This window comes from Botryllus schlosseri, chromosome 10, assembly GCF_051294905.1.
Source record: "Botryllus schlosseri isolate E-star chromosome 10, Bs_hap1, whole genome shotgun sequence".
NCBI lineage: Eukaryota > Metazoa > Chordata > Ascidiacea > Stolidobranchia > Styelidae > Botryllus > Botryllus schlosseri.
In genome coordinates, this window is record NC_137245.1 from 16529604 (window position 1) to 16551205 (window position 21602).

The window sequence follows — 21602 nt, forward strand, 5'->3', positions numbered from 1 at the left end:
AAACGATTTGTCCGATTCATGTCGAATGCGGACCGTACTACAGTTAAATTTGACCTGTTTTTTACCGGTCGGGTAGCCGCTGACGAAAGATAAATCACTAAGTCCGGTTGCTATGGCCTATTGTTGCATCGATTAATTTGGTTTGTTTTTCACGTTAGCTCGGATGTTGGCTTAAAAAGTTAAACAATTTCACCAGGGGCCTTGTGATGAATTTGGCTTGACTTTTTCTTGCTTAGTAGCACTTTGGTCGGGAGGCTGTCGCGGGCCCAACGAGATCATCTCGTGAGTCTTACCTTATCAGGGGGTGTAATATCTACGGAAGACATCTAAACATACACCTAGCTTAAAATCCGCCTAAGAAACGTACAATTATAAAGAAATAATTTGTAATTAACGGTTCTATACCATAAAAATCTATAAGCCTTGTGAAACCAGTCTATCTTCCGATACAACGCCAAGCCAGATTCCCCCGTAAAAATTTCAAAATTCCCCCCTAGGGGGAAATCCTCCACGGTTGGGAACCGCTGATTTACTGGAACTATTGTTGAAAAAAGGTCATCACTTCCATTCGACTCCCGAATTACCTGCTCGAACGTCCGTATTACCTATTTTATGACGTATGGTAACCCTGGCCATCATGCGACTCCGCCAAAAAACCGACTGTGAGGAAACCCCTGTCGAAGAGATCGACACCTGCGATATATACATGCCGAATCGTCCATTGACTACAGGCAATATCATTGCCAATATCATTGACCGAATGCCATCATGAATTCGGGAAAATATTCATGATAGGCGCAACCACATAACTGTAACGCACCGACAGCATAAAAACTGGTGCCCAGGAGCAGTGGTTTAAACGTTAGTCGCGAAAGTGCGTCTGGTGGGTCGCGTAATGAAATTTAGATGAAAAGTGGGTCGCGAACTGAAAACGGTTGGAAAGCACTGGTCTAAACTCCAATAGTGGGACCTAAAGTCTAGGATCTTGGCTATAGGGTAATTCGATGTCATATCTACCACACGTATCCCGTAGTAGTCTTTTATAGCTTTCATCACTAATAACTAGGGCAATTTTTTTTTGACATGTCAAAAAAAGTCAAAATTAGGTCAAAATTGTAGTGTTAGGTCAAAATTTGTCAAAATTGTTTACAAAGACAAACATTTTTTGACCTCTGCATTTCGTTTGTATTGTAGATTTTGCGCTGTCGGTGAACTTATCATTTGATATTTTACAGCTTGTAGCCTACTTTATAGGTCTACCGTTGTAAACGGACCATCGTCTGCTCATTGTGAATCATAAATGGTCAAATGAAACAAATAGTGACATGGTTTTATGGTCAACGTACCGCAATATCCTAGCTGAAGCAAGACTTCTTGGACATTGCATGGTTCTTATATCAAGAAGCGCAAGCTGAAAAATTGTGATATAGACACCATTGTCAGATTGAAGCAACACGGTTTGTCACCTGCAGTGTGCACACAACTTGAGTGTTGTCAGCCAACAAATGCTGCTGTTGAACGCTCTTTCTCCGTTCTTGGCAAGCTACGTATTAAGGACAGACACCTTCTACCCGAGAATGTAGGAAAGGATCTTTCGTTGTACTACAACAAATTTTAATTATTTCCACCAGAATACGTAATGTAACTACTGGAATTCTTCATAGGGCCAGATTTCGTTAAAATACTAGTTTTTCATGTAAAAATCTGTCAGTTTTTGAGCCAAAAACATTTTTTCAGGCCAATCTATTTTGTAAGGACAGACAGTTCCAACCAGAAATGACGATAAGTAGTAAAATTTTAACATTATATGCGAAAACACCTAATTTGCATACGTGAGGTCAAAATTTGGTCAAATTTCAGTTTTTTTAGGTCAAAAAAAGTCAAAATTTAGATTTTTTAGGTCAAAATCTTCCGTTTTTTAGGTCAAAAAAAAATTGCCCTACTAATAACGTTAAATGAAATCAGTAACCTTCTGTGAAAAACTACAATTTATGACAATAGCTCGTTTTCTCTAAAGAACACCCAATATTGCAGTTATTTAGCTCGACCATTTTAGGATTTGGTTTGCACCAATTCTAACAAAACGGCAGAGCAAAGTAAAGGTTTAATGTGCAAATTCAGCTCTGGAATTTGTCTTATGGTACTCGGCAACTAGAATCTCAAACACATATTTTGAGAAAATGACCAAATTTTGATGCTGACGAAATATGCACTGTTTACATAATTTTGGAAGTAAATATTACGTAAATCTCATTACCTCAGCATCATATATTACAATAAATTTCCTATGATACCCTTCACAAAAATTTGAAATAGACAGAAATGAGAGGGAGACTGCTGAAATATTGTTAGGCTTGAATGATTGGAGTGAAAGCAAATGATCTTTAACTTGAACTGCATACTATAGCCCGTACACCAAAAATCATAAATCGTCTCTTGAATTATGCAAGAGATCAATTTATGCAACAAACCAAATACAAAAAAAAACTTTTCAATGGCACAATAGTTCATTTGAACACCATTTTAAGTCTGCATGAAAAAGACGTTGAAGTTCACAGCTGAATGAGCAGGAAAGGCTTGTTTTTATCGTGCGATAACTTGAAAAATACTGTTGTAATCCATTTGAAATAAAATTGATATTTGTTCCGATACACTTCTGGGTGCTTTGAGACAATTTTCCGCCAAATCTGAAACTTGATGCAAACCAAATCTATTTTTGGTTGATTAGACATGAATTACCATATAATATAGATTTAAAGTAATCTCAGTACCACTTACCCGAAATTTTGGCGGCAAAACTAAGACTTTTGATGTTTTTATAAATCACTTTCCATTTTGGGAGGGATCTGCTGGACTGAAAATAATAATATTTGGATATCAATTGAGAATAAATGTCGATTCAATCTTTGTGTGAAGGATCCAGCAATCTGCAATGACTTCTAAATTTCATTTAACTTGACTTTTTATTTTGCTCGTGACGTGACTCGTGCTTGTGTTTGACTCGTGACTTGACTTGACTCGAGTCACCACCAAAAATCGGGAGACTTCACTTGACTCGAACCGTAATCGAAAATCGGTTGACTTGACTTGACCGACCGACTGACAAGATAGTGTAATAAAGTTCGGCTTGTTGATCGGTAGGTTGTGGATTCGATCCCCGGCTGAGTCAGACCAATGACCTGATCAGTAGAGCAATTTTTTTTTGACATGTCAAAAAAGTCAAAATTAGGTCAAAATTGTAGCGTTAGGTCAAAATTTATCAAAATTGTTTACAAAGTCAAACATTTTTTGACCTCTGCATTTCGTTTGTATCGTAGATTTTTCACTGTCGGTGAACTTATCATTTGATATTTTACAGCTTGTAGCCTACTTTATAGGTCTACCGTTGTAAACGGACCATCGTCTGCTCATTGTGAATCATAAATGGTCAAATGAAACAAATAGTGACATGGCTTTATGGTCAACGTACCGCAATATCCTAGCTGAAGCAAGACTGCTTGGACATTGCATGGTTCTTATATCAAGAAGCGCAAGCTGAAAAATTGTGATATAGACAACATTGTCAGAATGAAGCAACACGGTTTGTCACCAGCAGTGTGCACACAACTTGAGTGTTGTCAGCCAACAAATGCTGCTGTTGAACGTTCTTTCTCCGTTCTTGGCAAGCTACGTAGTAAGGACAGACACTTTCTACCCGAGAATGTAGGAAAGGATCTTTCGTTGTACTACAACAAATTTTAATTATTTCCACCAGAATACGTAATGTGACTACTGGAATTCTTCACAGGGCCAGATTTCGTTAAAATACTAGTTTTTCATGTAAAAGATGTCAGTTTTTGAGCCAAAAACGTTTTTTCAGGCCAATCTACTTTGTAAGGACAGACAGTTCCAACCAGAAATGAAGATAAGTAGTACAATTTTAACATTATATGCGAAAACACCTAATTTGCATATGTGAGGTCAAAATTTGGTCAAATTTCAGTTTTTTTAGGTCAAAAAAGATCAAAATTTAGATTTTTTAGGTCAAAATCTTCCGTTTTTTAGGTAAAAAAAATTGCCCTACTGATCAGTAAAACTGGTATCTGTGGATTTCCCGCTTGGGGCCAATTCAAAGCATTTCAGGGCTAGCATGAAAGGGTGAGGCAAGACTTAGAAATCCTTACCTTCGTTGTCAAGCGTCATATGCACATCATGCACTAGTGATATATGCACATAATGTACGGGCGGTATATACATATGCACAGATCGTGTGTCAAAATAATCAGAATGTGCAATGACTCGAGATGACTTTTATCTCGAAGACAGTGACTATAGTTCCCAAGACTGCCCAGTGGCGAATTTTCCAAACATTATATTTACCGCATGCGTAACTGGATAATCAAGTGCATTCTAGTCTTCTTATACTTTAATGGAACATAGATCAAAAGAATTCGTCAGTTGTAGGCATATCCCTTTCTAGACTTCCGCGATTTCCTCGATTTCGTAGATTTCGTGGATTTCTTCCAATACATAAAAATGGCTACGACACGGTGAAATCAAGATAATTGAGGTTTCGCACGTTAATTATTCTTGTCATGTCTGCGCGCTAAAGAGTGGTCGAGTTGAAACATTATACAAAAGAGGTATGACTTTTACTTCGTGACATCGCTGTCGGAAAGGCCATAGTATTATATTGTTGTAGTTTCGGAGTTCAAAATAGTAGTAGCGTGGCTTTTGACCAATAATATGTGCGATTGCGGTCACCATATATTAGAGCGATGTTAGAGAGAAAGTAAAACATTTTACCCAAATTTTTATGAGTACCTTCTTGTGTAGGAGCTTTTTATCACTTAAGTAATGGATCAGATCTGTTTGAACGTTTATTGAATTCGGATAGTATCGTTTCGATTTCGCGAAGCCGTGTGCTGTCTCTATATATTTACGTACTGTACCATATCAGGTATGAGGCAAGATCATTTTGACACGGCCTACTTGGTGCGACTTTTTGTAATCCGTGACACTTTGTATTGTGTACACTGCTCCTCTGCGAGGTGCTTTTTGTTGGAGTTGTTTCCTGACGGTATCTGGAGCTGTAATCTTCCCATGCGATATATAAACTGCCGATATTAGTAGTATGCAGCAATACATGCATTCTGAATTATGACCTAGGGTAGTGGTTTTCAAACTTTTTTAGACACGCAGCCCTCTATGATTGTGGAAAATGTCGCGCCCCCGTTATTGTAATGGCATAAAATCCAGCCAGAATGATAGCAATTCCACCGGATAGTTTGATGGCATGCAATGTTATGACTATGGATGAGATAATTCTCAAATAGAAAAATTCGAACTATATACAGAGCCAGAGGTGGGCGAGGTGTGCAGTCGGAGTCGCCCACCTGGTCGAAGGGCCCCGCTCTTTGGTTGAAGCTATTTTTCAAGGATTATAGCTAATAAACGTAGAAATTCGTGTACCAATCAACAACATGATTTCGTACGGATAGGTCAATCATCAAATCCCTGTATTTGTTAGAAAAGTCCCGTATCGCGATAATCATCAAGTCACAGCATGCGGTAGAGGTACAGGCCTACTTGGTTTGATGTCGTCTATCCTTGCAACGATGCAATAATAGCTATATGGCCTAACCCAGGGCCTGGCTCAAGCCTTGACGTGGCGTGCTGGTTTGTTACTAATGTCAGCCGATAAAGCTATTCAAAGTACTATATGCTATATTTTGCCTGCAGTAGTTGTATCGCTATTCTATTATTTCACGTTACAGGCCAAACAAGAAGACATGAGCCATAGTTAACTAGGTTACTTCTTTTATAATTTGACAATGCACGCTAAAATAAGGCTCAGGTGTTAGAGCAATAACCCATTCAAGCCTGCATTAAAGGCGTGCTATTTTGTCATATACGCGTCATGTAATTCCGTACCACATGGCACACTAATATTAAGTTAGAATTCAGTTGAGCGCAGCTTTGCGCCCCCTTCAGATGCATTCACGCCCCCCTCCCCAGTTTCAGAACCACTGACCTAGGGGGAAATGTAGGTTGATTAAGCATATATACTGCTGCAAGGCCGTGAGCTTTGCACTGTTCCTTCGAATATATTTGATCTTTATATCTATATATCGTTACACAATTGAAGCATGATCGGTGATGATTTGTAGCTGTACCTCGTCGAGGTAAACATGGTTCTGAATTAATTATTATTTCATACCGAACGACCCTCATTTATTGAAAAAACTAAATCAAGTTATTAGTATTCGAAACCAGTTATTTGTTGCTTGAATTATGGAAAGTGCTGCATTACCACTTCTCAAGAGGCGCCACCTACAACCATCTGAAGTTGGACAATCTTCAAAAAAGAGGGTCAAGCCAACTGTGCCGGCTACTGGTTTGTACTGAAATTCTCAATCTCATACCGTATAAGTTTAACGCTGACATTCGTGTTGTTCATGTGCATTAGGGCTGCTCAAAAATAACCTTTTTCCCCCGGATTCCAGCCATTCCCTGATTAAATTGTCAGGTTACCCTAAAAAACGCTGCACACCAAATTTGGTTCAATTCTAACAAGTATAGGACTCAGCAGATCCAATTAAAATTTTTAATTAGGTAAAATTTAAAAAAAAAATTTCAAATTTTTCTGCCAAACCCATGAAATTGTTGAGCTGTGTTCAACGACGATGCAAAACAAATTTGAGTCAATTCCTTCCAGTAGAAGCGGAGTTATGTGAATTTTTCGATGATAATCCTTGGATTATCCTTGATCGGTGGACCCTAAACTATTTTTGCTATCAAGATATTAGAATGAATTTGGGATACGACAAAGCTTATTGTTATGGTCTCTGTATTCCGAGCTGTGTGTAGCTTGGCGAATATGAGTAGAACTGTAAACGTCACTCAACGAAAAGGCTATTTCGTTGCAGTGGAATCGAAGTGACTTATGTCCATTTTACACATTTTGAGAAAATTGCCTTGACTGCCTTGACGTGAAGTTTCATCTTTTTTCAGCCATACATTGGCCCTGCTTAAGTTTGAATTAATGAAACAGACATAACCATGGCCAAGATATGGCCGAAAAAATGAAATTTTTTTAAAAACTTGATTTTTTTAATTTTCAAACATGGACCTTCAAAATTTGAAAATTGGACATGAGTCACTTTGATTCCACTGCGACGAAATAGCCTTGTCGTTGAGGGACGTTTGCAGTTTTACTGATATTTATCCTCCCTTAACCGAGTATATGTCTTCGTGTTTTTGTCACAATACCGACTTGAATTATGCTCCTTAAATACGGTGATCTGCTCAGTACTAACTACTGTTAAGACGGGTTTACCCCTTACTCTAGTAAACAAATATTTAGTGCTCCAAACCGTATTCGAACTTCATATTTCGGCTTTGTTATTTTTCCATGACCGACTTGCCCGTTCATCCTTTATGGGTGATGATGACTTATATTATAGTAATCACGGGGACAGATTGACTTGTTTTACGAATTAACGATTTGGAAACGTATCACGTAACGATTTGAACCACCGACTGTGTCATGCGTAACGGCAATAAGGAAGGTTTGGTGTCTTCTTGTGACTTTAATTGTTAAGGCGTAACTTGCTGCGTTGAATTTATTCTTGATCGGCAATATGCACGCGTGGTACGTAGGCTGCGTAATCGCGGCATATTGATGAACAAGCTTGAAAGTAAACGAGTCTTCGATTCAATGTATACAGCCTATTGTTTTAGTCCACGCGGCAACAACAAAAAGTAGGTTTTATGTTTTCAATTCCAAGCAGCTTTTCACGGGCCGCATTTGGTCCGCAGGCCGCGCTTTGCCCAGGTCTCATCTAGAATAGGGCTTATCAAACTCTGATCTCCGACCACGTTTTACATGACACATTTCTAGGCAAGACCTCACTAACCGGTGACTCGTAGAGTTTATTGCCTACAAGCAAACGAGGATAGTAGTGTAAGTAGCAAGTCTCATCACTTTTATTCAAGAACACTGGAGTTGGCAAAAATACGATGATTGTCTGGTTGAATATAGATAAGAACTGCTAAACAGTGGCGTTAACGACGATAAATGTTAGCATATTCTATGCTCTATTAGATTTAGTCGTAATCTGACGTTAGCCCTGCATATGCGTTTTGAGAAATAGGCGCGTTTTGAGGAATACAAGATATTTAATTGGAAACGCGAACGTTGGAATTTGGTCTATTATTATTAAACCGCGAGTCCAGATTCTGGCATGTCTGGGGGTCTGTTGGGTCGGAAAAGACACAGCAGTGCGACCATAGATGGGCTATTTCTATTATATATCTGTGCAACTATATTATATTTTGAATGTAAACTGCATATAACGGCTCCGCATTGGCCTTTTTGCTTCGGCGAATAACTACTTTTTGGTCCATATTGATATAAAACTCTGAACTTAGTCTGTACTTTTTGCCTCCTTCTAATTGGATGTCGATTTCACAGACTCGGCACTAGTGTTAAGTAGGCTGAAACCACAGCGTCGTAGTCAGGTGGTTATAATGGGACTTATGAGCATGGAGGTATTTCGTACAAAATACCTCAACATTTGTTACAAATGTGCTGGAAAATATAGAATTTCAGTCTACTCAGAATGGCTCCGCGGGCCGGATGAATTCGTCTGGCGGGCCGGATGCGGCTCGCGGGCAGTATGTTTGACATCCCTCGTGTAATCAAACCGAGTTGTAACTGCAGGTTGGTAGGTATTCGAGGGTAATGGGGCTTAGCTACTCGGCTTTTTCCCGAGGACGATATCTGGCGATGTTGACTCCTATACTATTTCAATGGTTTACAATTCTTTATATATCCCTTCCATTTGATTTCGTGAAATCGATGACTGGCCATATAGTTTGTGCATCTGTGAGTAGTGACTTTGGTGTTAGTGGTACTTTGGTGACCATTTTGTAGCTGTAGACAGACCATGTTTATTACGGCAGTTCAGTACTTCCGGAGCCATACTTGTATAATGCGTACGCTGGATGATGCAAGTTTTTCTATATTTCTCGGAAATGTCTGAGGCGATATTCTGGATTTAGCTGTAATAGTATATGTAGTTTGTTTGCTTGTTTGTTTTGAGGTAATCATGGTGCGTGTCGACTACTATGGTAATTTATACCTGGCCGATATTCTTCATTTTCATTCCGTAACTGCCGACTTATGGCACGGCCCACTTCTAAGCTTTTAGCAAGACACCGCTACCGCAGATGAGGTGACGAGGAGGAGCCTAGATAAACCTCCAACACTTAAGTATAGGAATTCTGAAGTCGACCTCCGTCGGACTCCAACCCGCAAGCGATTGGAGTTGCAGCCGCGGATTATACCATTGCGCTATCTCGCGATGTCGTGTATACTTTCTATAAGTGACGCGAGGCCAGGGAAGGCATGTTGGACCGTGTTGCATTTAGTGAACTCCGGTAAATATGTGCTATCGCGACTCAAAAGATAGGCGACTCGAACGATATTGGGATCGCTAACACGAACCGCTAACACGAACCAGACTAAAAGAAAACCTACCATTGCGAGACCATTGTTATCCAATTTTCGTTGCATCACAGGGTGCGTTATCTTCCTATGCGGGCCTCATTTGTAGCGAGGAGCTCCGATTGCAATGACCGGACTATTCGGTGCAGACAATTTGTCCACGGGGACATCAATATCAGGGTTTTGATCGACATGTCCTGCGGATTTTGAGCATAAAGGTTTGGTGATCGCCGCCGATCTATTTGGCAGATCACTTCGCGCGGTCGCATTTTGGCCGAAGTTTTATGTCTTGGTGTGTCCCTGCGCGGAAAAAAGCCAGCGCCGAAATGCCGATCCCAGCAGGTTACACAGTACACACCCGGTTGCAATATTATACCGTTTTGATAATTGCGAACACAGTTAGATTCACTTCTGTAAATTGTGGGGTACCGAGATTATCATCATGGCACTAAATCGATCGAATAATAATTTTAAGTGGAATAGATATGCCTCAAAACACGCTTCTTTATATGAATTTACGAACTAGTTTAGGATAACTTCAGGCGACAGAAATCTGTCGATATTTCAAGTTCACGCCTCGTTGCAATTATTGACATCCACTGATGTTTGGCGAAAAAATGGAAGCTTGAAAAAAATAGATTTAGCAACATGAATGAATGTTCGCTAAATTAATTAGACGAACATAATTATGCTTATAAACGACTTTAATATTTTCCAACTAGTTTTGTGGCCGACCGGTTTAAACAGCGCTGATACACCAATGATACAATGATACCGAATAATGCATAGGTAAGATAAACTTTCCGCTGTTGACTTATGCGTATGGTAGATATAGCTAAACTTTCGCATGCTATACTACAGTGCTTTCCAACCGTTTTGAGCTCCATTCGCACTTATTTTGGAAAATGAATTTCATCCACACAAACCAACCGGGAATTGTTATACAAATAGAAGTTTAAGATGCTTAATAACATTTGGTTCAGATGTGCAGCAAATTGGCTACTAGGCAGCTTAAGCTATAAAGTGTCTCATTAAAAGGCAACTTTTCTCACTCGGTTAGGATTTCAACTTTTTCACCAAACCTCTTCTCGGCCAAACAAATGTTGTTGGGTTTTGTAAAAGAACGTCTACTAGTGCTTGGCCAGGTCTTGAAATCTTTTCTACATTCCTACCCAAAATACACCGTATTTTTCGCGAGTGAAAAATGCTTATGCTGGCAGAAACCGCTTTTGAGAGCTGACACAAACGTCCGTAGACCGGAGGTGCACAACGATCAAGGGGAGTAGGTACATTAGAGCTCGCTACCTTATAATACGTTGCTCCAACTTCTGTCTCGCGAGTATATGAGAATAGCAAATAAACTCACGATACTGTGTGTTCTGCTCCTTAGCTCAATCTAACTTGAGAATTCCCAACAGTCCAATAACAGTAAAGCAGCTACCACCAAAATCTGACTTTTTTTGGGCATCTCGCGACTCGAGCCTCACCCATGACAAGGAATTCGTTTTATTATTACAGTTATATGCTACGATATTACGGACATGTATGACATACAGAACGCGCACACCACAATTCTGCCCAGCACAGCTTTACAAAACAAATTAGGGCGAATTAAATTCCTCTGCGTGTCGCAGTTCTACTACTGTCTACTCAGATTGCAAGAACGGGACTATTCCGTGCCCGACAACGGAGCATATCCATATCGAAAGTTTTGGGCATCCAGCACCGGTCATTTTTTGGAACAAGGTTTTGTCGCCACCCATGTTTTTGGCACCGCATTTTATTAGCGGTTTGTTGGCGAAAACTTTACGTCTACATGTGTCCCAACGCAGAAGGGGTTGGCATCGAAATGAATGAGTCTCATAGGTCTGAACTCGCTCGTTGCACACCCCTACACTAGATTATCCCCGCGGTCAAACCAGTCGGAAAAATCTTATTATGAATTCTCATGATAAAGCCATATTTTCTGCGTGTCCCACTCATAGGCGCCGAGTTACGGGGTGGCGGGGTGGTGCAGTGACCCCATGACAGAATGACAGATTTATGGGGGGCGGCGACCCATACAATATGATTAAACGCCCGCCGTCTGCGATTTCAAATCATCAGCGCTGTCAATTAGCGAAAAAAAGCAGAAAGTCAAATTGACGTCATTTTTTCAGCTTGTCGCAGGCTCAGACGGGCTGATAAACTGCATGTCCGCCATTACACCGTCTTCCAAGCCAGGCTTTTGGTTACGTAATAATTAAAGTGCGAAAATGTTAATTCGCTATGTCTTGTGAGAGTTACGATTATAGTGGTGCGTCGTTTAAACTAATTGCGGTTGCTATACTACAACTCGAAAATAACTAAATATGTCATTTTATCTATAACGAGTCCGGCTGTGCTATCAATTATCGAGCCCGCGATCCCCTTGAATACATATTCATGTACATATGAGCTCTTATTATAACAGTCAAGGAGATTGCAATCACACCATTTCGCATACAAATTCGATTCTCGCTAATTGTAGGCAATGATAATACAAATTGCTGAATTGCAAATGAGCTACGAAATATATGAAATTCGATCGGCATTTCATAAAGACATTTAATAAGCTAGGTTAACAATGTAAAGAATTTTTTCAAGTGTGTCTATCCCCAACTTGAAACCCCTAGATTCCCCACCGGTTGGAAACCACTGCATTAGAATATATCTTAGCTTTAGTATATAATTTTACATATCTACAATCTTTATGCAATGTCTAATTTCCTCGCCAATATGTAGGTCAAACACACACACTTATTAGCTTCATTAGCCGACAGCAGAGTGTCCATTCTTTTATCATAGATAACCAGATTTCATGAAGTTACAGTGCGTGTTGGAGGCCCCCACATCGTAACATCGCTCCAAGACAAGTTACATATTTTTAAATTACAATTATGGTTATGCCAAATAGATTTTGCGTGATGATCATCCGACCAAAGTGCAGGGAATAATTTCCAAGTTCAACACGTTAATATAAACATTCATGTAGCCTAACTGGTAGATAATGGCTATAGGGTCTACTACTTAACACTTCTCTTGGTAGTTTACGGAGTGGAAGTTACGATAAGCGAAATACAAGCTGTATCGCGACACGATAAGCGAAATACAAGCTGTATCGCGACAGAGGTCGAATATCATTCGTTTTTTACCATATTTAGATTGGAATAAGCATCATTAATATCACTTTCATTCATATGCGCGTTGCGCAACTTTTGTCTTCAAATAGATGTCGACCGGGCTGGGTGAGTCATGAATCGAAATTTAAGATATGAACAATTGACCATAGACATTGAGCGATTTTCCAACGTATATGCAATCAATTCAACAAATCGAAAGTAGGATCATTGTCGTGGTTTTGGCAAAACTGTCAAAGTACGGAAAAGTATGGAAGTATGGAAAAACAATACCATACCATACTTGGGAATCTTCCATACCATACTTGCACATTTCCATATTCCATACCGAAACTTCGTTCCATACCATGCCGTACTTCCATACCATACCATACCATGCCCTGGTTCAGCGGATCGAAATGTATTTTCGTACCGCTAGTTATTATTGATGGTAGCGAACGAAATGCGCCAACTAAGTTAACTGGTAGTTGCCATCAGACACGTTATAGAAGCGAATTTTCGATACAGCTGGTTGCCTTCATTTTACGGTCTTTTAAAGGCTTAAAATTTAAACCAGGAGTGAATATGTCAATGTCTGCAATAACGCCGATGCCGCATTGTTTTCTTCGGTATGTCAAGAATGCAGCTGCGAGTCGAATGACTTGTACATGCTTGGACTCGTCGGATCATATGAGGGGGGGACAGCGCCTAAATCGAATGATTTTCAACGTTACGATTTCGCCAAGAACGAATGGACCCAGGTGGATGACTTGTCTCGTTACAGTGAAAGGTGTTAGCTTTTATTGATTCCAGTAAATACGAAGCAACGTGAATAAATCCCTGTTTACAGATCGTACTTTGCGGTCGCCACTTTCAAAGGCAAAATCTGGATTTTGGGCGGCTGTGAGCTGATAGGCGAAAAGCTGTTATTCCACAACGAAGTGCACTCGTTGGACCTCGACTCGAAGAAATGGACCACGGAATTGTGCATGAAGAACGAACGGGCGGAATTCTGTGCTGTTGTCGTGGGAGACAGTTTGTTCGCGATTGGCGGTGTCTATACGTACACTAAGAGGGACAAAAACGAGTCACGCCGTAAGTGATGTTATCGCTGTTAAAAGAAAATATATGATGTTAGTATTTGAGGTGCCGATGCAGTCAATAGCTTAGACTGAATTTGTTTTCAAATTTTCAAACCAGAGGAAATATTATGCTCGTTGTAGCTGGGATAAAGTCTTTTAGGGTAAAAAAAAGTAGAATATCCAGGGCATTTTAGGGGCCCGGAATCATACTTTTCAAAATCTCAATCTATTAGGCTGGTAATCGCTCATTTACCATTTCAATATAACAGTTTTTTCTATAATGGTGTGAACACCTCCAGTTTTTTAAGGATATGCAACGCTGTACGCAACATCGCATGGCTTGAAATCATTGATTCCAGGATGCGTTGATTAACAAGAGTAAATCGAATTTGGCGACGCCGTTATGACAATGCTGTTTGCCAACCCGCATTCTCTCTCTGGTCATCGGCGATAAATGGCCTCCTTGCCTGGAAGTGACTTTCATAATTACAAATTCAACTTGCAAATATAGTTGTCTAAAATCCAGATTGTTTGAAGTTTACCAACTGATATCGTTTTACGACGGTCCCCGCCGCCGTAGTGTGACGTAATAACTTATTTTCTACCGCATGGTAGCTTTTGAAATGTATATGCTAGTAAAGTTTTGTAGTAGTTTTATGGTGAACTTCAAGTTCTTTATTCTAAAAAATATGTATGTTACTTATATATATTGTCGAATACTTGAAATTCCGAAATGACATCGCGAGCCGCACAAAATGTTCTCCCGGGCTGCATGTGGCCTACGTGTTTGAGACGTCTGTCCGATCCTCTATATCAGTGGTCGGGAACCTATGGCTCGCGAGCCATATATGGCTCTTTTGGGTACAAGATATGGCTCTTTGACTTATTTTTAATTTTGTTCTTAGTGTTATCGATATTGCAGCAACGTGTTAGTAAATTTTCATAACGGCCAGGATAATTATTCTCGTGGCAGGATAAACATGTAGGCTATTTAAGAGGTCAAGACGGTAGGGTATCCAGGGTTAAGGACTCGGACCCATTTACAAAATCTCAAATTTAAGTTGCAGTAGCGCCAGCGACCGATATCCCTCGCGAATTCGATGTACCGGACCTCGCGCGCTGCGTGATCTTGGATTGCACCATACGTTGGTTGATAAGAGAATAGCAGACATGGGGACGTCTGTATGACAATCTCGTTTTCAAATACACATTGTCTTCCTGATCTACGCCGAGAAATAAGCTGTGAAGGACATTTTAATTACAAATTCAAATTACAAACAACGCTTTGCTATCCACTTTTCTCATTGGTAAGTCGGCCTAGCTTACTAGCAGCCTATACTGCTGTTAAAATGTAGGCGTGTAGTGGAACGTTCATGTCACCGCCGAATACTTCAAGAATTGATAAGTCGATCAATTCTTAGATTTTCGGAATCAGGGCTATAGTTATATTAAATTCACATCAGTTATTATAAATTTTGAATTGCGTAATCATTACGAGTTTTTACAGAGAACATATGGCGCCCATGACGAATCCCATGTTCTGAGTTCGAATTATTACTACCATGACGTCACGAATTTTCAATTGTGACGTAACAAGAGATCCACATGAATGGATCATTGGGAGTTAAAATGTAAAATGTAGGGCCAACATAACTCTTCAGACGAAAAAGGTTCCCGACCACTGCTCTATGTAGTCAATTTTTTCTTTAATAGCTCTTATTTGTCCTGTGGGGTTTAAATTGTCAAGACATGGCAATTCGGTACCAGCCATTTAAGCACGTATGGACAATTATACATATTCATATCGAAATTTGCGGCCAACATAAGGGCAATCCTCTTCGGCCAAGGTTTCCCCGCTGATTATGTTTTGGCACACTTCTCGGAGTCGCATATTGGCCGAAACGTCATATGTCTTCGTGCATTGTGACGTGGTAATTCCCGACGGCGAAACGATTTTGAGAAAGTAGGTGGCGACTGGGGGTGGCAGGGGAAGAAAATGTTGAAATATCCGGTGAGATATATTTAATTATTGACACTGTCAAAAATAAGAATGCACGTGGAGACTGCTCCTGCATATGGCGCGAAGAAACGGTCAACTCAAGGGAAAGTTGACGAGGAAACCTGTTTTCTGAGCACGTACCACCTCGGCAAAATGACTTATTTGATAGTAATTTCACCAGCGATCAGAGTTAAATGATTAAATTTCCCGCTTATATGTCCTTTTTTACGGTTCAGAAAATATGGGGCGCGAAAATCTGTGTCGAGATTGGTAAGGGGGCGAGTCGAATAAGTTTGGGAGCCACCGTTCTACCGTATGGTTAAGTAAAAGAAATGCATGGTCTGAAAACAACCTCGGTCGTTTCCAGACTCATTCCACGTCCATCTAATTGAAGTTTTTTCGAATTAATTGCTACAAAGAATGGATGTCTTCTTTACTACTACTACTATTTATAATCCGTAGCTTCTACCATTACTTACTTGTTTCCCGTCGATTACGCTCACTCACCGTGACGTGGCAAATTGTAATATATGAAAAAGGTTCACAGTGCACAACCTACCAAGGCTCATCTGTGAATGTGAACCTCTGAATTTCTGAGTTCCACTCACAGAACGCGAACGTGAACCTCGCGATCACATCATCCCTACTAATTACAATTGAATCCATACTGTCATTGTCATTCTGTCATCCATACTCCTCTGTGAATTTCAGTGAGAAGAGGTATGGAGAAATTTCGAGCATTTCAATGGCGCCCGTGCGCAAATATGTTGAATTCAAGAGCTCGCTTTGCGAGCTGTGTTGTAGGAGAACGGATCTATGTGGCGGGTGGCTACGCATATCAAGGCGTTGGTTATCATGACACGGATAGAGTGGAGTATTACACTGTATCGCGGAATGATTGGACCTCTGTGACGGGCATGCTGAATACCCGTAAAGATTTTCGATTGGTACTCGTAAATGACAAGATATACGCCGTTGGCGGAGATGAAGCTGGTTCCGTGATATGGAACAAGTCGACAGTTACACGTGACGACTGGTCTACACCCGTAACATTTATACCAACTAAATTATCATCGTATGACGTCTTTGCTCTTAATGGAGATATATATGTAGTCGGTGCAGGAAATGGTAATGCAGTATTTCTAAAGCTTCGGCTTGCAGATTATACGTGGGAAAGCATGAATAAGCTGCCTTCAAGCCCGTGGGATAGCTACGCGATACAAGTTGCTCTGATCAAAAATCGACCGTGCGAAAATGCAAGTCGTTTAAGCGCTGCACGATAATTGGATTACAGCTGTCATACCGACTTGAACATAGTTGTTGATCTTTGTCTTCTAAACAGTCGCTATTCTCAATGTACGCGTTTTTGGAATAGGCATCGTAGTTGATACCCCTGTTTCTGGGAACTATATTTCGAATATATGATCACGTGATTATGATGTGTGGTATTTAATTATTTATTCATTTTTTCGGCTCGTACTTCACCTTACACTCGCAAAATGCAATATCCAGGGTTAGAAATGATGCAGATATGGCAGACGGTTCTTGGTACGGCATGACACGCCATGATAAAAACACTGATCAATACATATTTTTATATCTTTAGGCATACAAAGCAAGCGATTTCCGTGGTTCTAAAGGGCACGGATTCCAAATATAGTCTTGAGTTTATCTTTCAAATTAGTTTTGGGGATATCCCATGGGGCTATTTTGACTAAAATCTCATATTTAGGCGTCATGCGCTAGATCAGTGCTCTTCAACCTTTTTGAGCTCCATTTGCACTTTTTTGGGAAAATAAATTTCGTTCGCACACACGAACCGAATATTATTACACAAAAAGAAGACGTGGGTACATAACAATACTTTTTCAGATGTGTAACAAATTGGCTATAATTGCTTACGCCATCTAGTGTTTCGTTAAAATAGAAACACTTTTCCCTCGTTTTGATTTCGACCATTTCACTGAAACCCCTCTCGATCAAACAAGTTGTTTGCTTTTGTACAAGAACATCTACTAGTGCTTGTATGCCTGCCAGGTCTTGAGAACTTTTAGCACTCCTATCCAAAATACAGCGTATTTTCTGCGAGTGAAGAATGCTTCCTGCCTGAAATCGTTTTTAAAGAGATGACACAAAGGTTCCGGAGGTTTCAATTCGTCAAAAGGGTCAAACATTCACATGTTTGTTTCGAGGCTACTGCGTGATGACTTGGAAAATAAGCTTGAAACGTTCAAGGAGAGTAGGCACATTAGAGCTCAATACCTTACGATACGTTTCTCCAACTTGTGTTCTGTTTTTCGATTTCCCATTTATGTCTCTCGAGTAAATGAGAAGAGCAAATATAGTAACGATACTGTGTGTGCGGCTCTTCAGCTCAATCTAACTTGAAAGCTCATAACAGAAGGGTTAACCTTTAGGGCTGCATTTAAAACAAACGGTGTTTTAAAACACTTTGTTTAAAACATGTTTTGAACAGTGTTTTAAAAAAGGCCTTTATAACAAAACAAAATTGTGTTTTTTTAAGATGTAAAATTGTGCCATAATTGTGTAAATACTTTACAAAAACGTGTTGTATGAGCCTACGGACAATTACCACCCGATATAGCCAACGTATATCGATATGCGATGGTTGGGACCCTCAAAATAGTCTGTTCAACAGCAATTGCACATTATTTCGTCCAAGGAGCAATTTTTACCCTATATTTTCAATTGACAATGTCAATTCACTATGACGTCACAACTGAATATTCGTGACGTGATGAATTTTGAAAAAAAAACATGAAAAACAATAAAAAACGTGTTTTAAATGCAACCCTAGTTACCATACGTCCTCTTTCTAGAGGATTTGTTCTCTTTTTTCACTTTTTTGAGAGTGTCCTCGGAGGACGCCCAAATGCCTTCTTTTTTGAGATTTTATCCTCATTTTTTAAAAATTTTGGTTAAATATGGGACCAAATCCGACTGAGATATTACAGTAAATCAGCACTGGAGCACCGGCGGCTATTTTGAGTGCTGAGCCGGAAAACGGAGTTTTTTTAGTCAACCGACCGCGAAGTGGGGATAATTTACCATTTTGTGAGGATTTTCCTCCGGTGGTGCAAGTCTGAAAATTTTGAAAAAGTGTCCTCGGCATCTCGCGACATGAACCTCACGCATCAAAAAGAATTCATTTTCATTAACCGAATGGTATGCTACGATTTTACGGACATGTTACATACATAATGCTCACAACGCAATTGTACTCAACACAACTCTACGAAACATGTCTGACCCACGCGATTTCAAATTATAGGGTGAATTAAATTCAGCTGCGCTACCGTCTACTCAGATTGCAAGAACGGGACTATTCGTTGCTGACAATTTCTACAACGGTGCATATCCATATCGAAAGTTTTGGCCATCCAGCGACAATCATTTTCGGCCAAGGTTTTGACGCCGCTGATCTTTTTGGCACGGCATTTTATCAGTGGTATGTTGGCGAATACTTTACGCCTCCATGTGCGTCGACGCAGCAGGGGTTGGCCTCGAAATGAAGGAGTCGCATAGGCTTGAATACGCTCGTTGCACACCGTTACACTAGTTCATCGCAACGTTCTTCGACCAGTCGGAAAAATCTTATCATGAATTCAAACGAAGGGTCGGCACATTTTCATGATCAAGCCATATTTTCTGCGTGTCTCGCTTATTGGCTATACTACCCAACACAATGACCGTGAATATGTAAAAACTACTGCAGGATTTTCTTGCAATAAATTAAACAAATATTACATACATATTAACAGATCGCTCTGGCACCATGTCGACCCAAAATTATACCCTTTGCGATCCATACCTTAATATCCCTTTAAGGGATGAAAATTTACATTACAGTAACTTGCAAATGTGAGTCTGTAATAATGGTATTTTCTGCTACCCTCGTACCTCGTGGTAGTCGAACTGTTATTACGAAATATTATGATTGTACAGCGGAAGAAAGGAGAGAGTCAAGTTGACGTCATTTTCCCAGCCTGTCGCTGGCTCAGACGGGCTGGTATGCTGTATGTCTGCCACTACACCCGCTTTCAAACCAGTCTTTTGGTCGCGTAACAATTATAGTGCAGAAATCTTACTTCACTACGGCTTGTGAGAGCTACGATTTGTGGTGCGTCGTAAGTCAAACATGTTTTTATAATTGCGTCACAACTACAACAGTTAGGGACACACAGTATTTGAATTTCCTATTAAGTTTATTTGAATTATTCCACGTCAGGAAAAATTTACAAGTATTTACGATATTCATCCGCACTCATCCGGATTTTCATTCGCACCGATCGCACCACTTTCGTCATTCGCACTGCAATTTTTTTCATTCGAACAAGTGCGTGCCACCCCACAGGTTGAAAAGCACTGCACTAGATAAAAAAAACTCAACCGTGGTATAAATCTGAGAAATTCAATTCAATCGTAATTTGTAAGCAATCAAGACAGTTTAAAAGGTTCAAGGTCTAGATCTATATTTCTGTATAGTCCCGATATTGTCGGTAAGATAAGTAATAGGCCGCATTTATTGTTGATGGAAGGCGCATTATTGCTGTGAAAATTTGATGGTTCATATGCGTTCAAACGACACCTTGTAAAACGGAAAAAGAAGTCTATCTAAAGTCGTCTTGGATTAACTCCGCTGCTGATGCAGATTATTTAATATTATCTGAGCGTCTTATCAAACGCTCTGTAGTAGCGCTAATAACAAGGGGGCTCACCGATGAAATAACTTTCCAAATAAGAAGATAAGACAAGTATATTTGTACTTTCATTCATTATCGTTTCATTATTATATAGGCCAATTGTCAAAGCGACTTGATACCTGTGTCAGTGTGTAATGATTCATTGCAATTTGGACAAGAGACGGTAAAGCGATGCTACCGAGACAAAGCGAGGCCTACTAATATCAAAGTCCTATAAATTTATTAAATTATAAAGGACAATGGAAACAAAATTCTATTTGCAAACGAGTAGTTTGGTCGGTTATATCATACAGTGTCGAAATTACAAAGTAGAAATACCAGTTGTGATGGAAAGAAAACAGAATATGAAAGACGCTGATGGGGGTTGCGACGCGCCAAGGATTACTCTTACCACGAACGAAAAGGAATCCGTAAAGACGCCACCTCTTGAAAGATATTCATTTACGATTGATTCAATGTTAGAGAGTCAAAAGAGTGCAGAAGCATTAGCGCGAATGAAACGAAGATACCATGAGATGTTGTAATCAACTCAATGGAATATCCTTTACCCCAACAATATTAAGACTATTTACCTCAACTAACGTTACTGATCCCGGTATTCTCGCCGCCAACGAAGGGCGGATCACGGAACATATTGTCCACACATCTCCAACCCACTGTACTACAGCATTAATCAACAGAATTTATGGTCTCCTGGAATGTTGGTAGCCTACCTACCTATAAATCCACATGCGATTCTCCCAACTGCATTATTGACTTTTTCGGGGACTTTACGATACTCCCAGCAAATCAAGCATTCCGGCAATCAAAGCATCCTATCGAAGGGTACAGAGAAAACGAAGTGATTTCAAATTCTATTCACCAAGACCCAGCTCCAGCGACTGGTAGTGAAGTTCGCCAAAGATGGCTATCTCGTGGGCGCCGCACGAAGGCAATTGGCTGCAGAACTGGGTGCGAATGATGCGCAGGTATGAGTGTGGTTTCAGAACAGGCAAACGAGGTGGAAGCATAAAAATTTTCGCAGTGTTGAACTAGGAAATGTCAATTCTGTTCCGGAAAACGAATCAATTGCTTCCTCATAAACAATCTTGCGATTTTTTAGCGAATTTTCAATTTTGCTTACTATAATGTGTTACAGTAAGTGCCTAATGTGATAAAGTTTCTAATCAT

General features: G+C 40.0%; 1 protein-coding gene across 1 annotated transcript; it reads left to right on the top strand.

Annotated features, from left to right (window-relative positions):
* Nucleotides 1–6126: 6126 nt before the first annotated feature.
* On the top strand, nucleotides 6127–17523 carry LOC145447883 (kelch-like protein 23). Its single transcript, XM_080326152.1, has 4 exons — nucleotides 6127–6376; nucleotides 13267–13417; nucleotides 13478–13722; nucleotides 16420–17523. Exons 1-4 carry the CDS (start codon nucleotides 6274–6276, stop codon nucleotides 16989–16991), a joined length of 1071 nt encoding a protein of 356 aa, XP_080182278.1. The 5' UTR covers nucleotides 6127–6273; the 3' UTR covers nucleotides 16992–17523.
* Nucleotides 17524–21602: the final 4079 nt, after the last annotated feature.

What these genes read in the sequence shown, in the direction of transcription:
- LOC145447883 (XM_080326152.1), top strand. Translation starts at nt 6,274, where the DNA reads ATGGAAAGTGCTGCATTACCACTTCTCAAGAGGCGCCACCTACAACCA. An exon ending in GCCAACTGTGCCGGCTACTG is followed by an intron (nt 6,377 to 13,266) that starts GTTTGTACTGAA and finishes CGGTATGTCAAG; the next exon opens with AATGCAGCTGCGAGTCGAAT. An exon ending in TTGTCTCGTTACAGTGAAAG is followed by an intron (nt 13,418 to 13,477) that starts GTGTTAGCTTTT and finishes CCCTGTTTACAG; the next exon opens with ATCGTACTTTGCGGTCGCCA.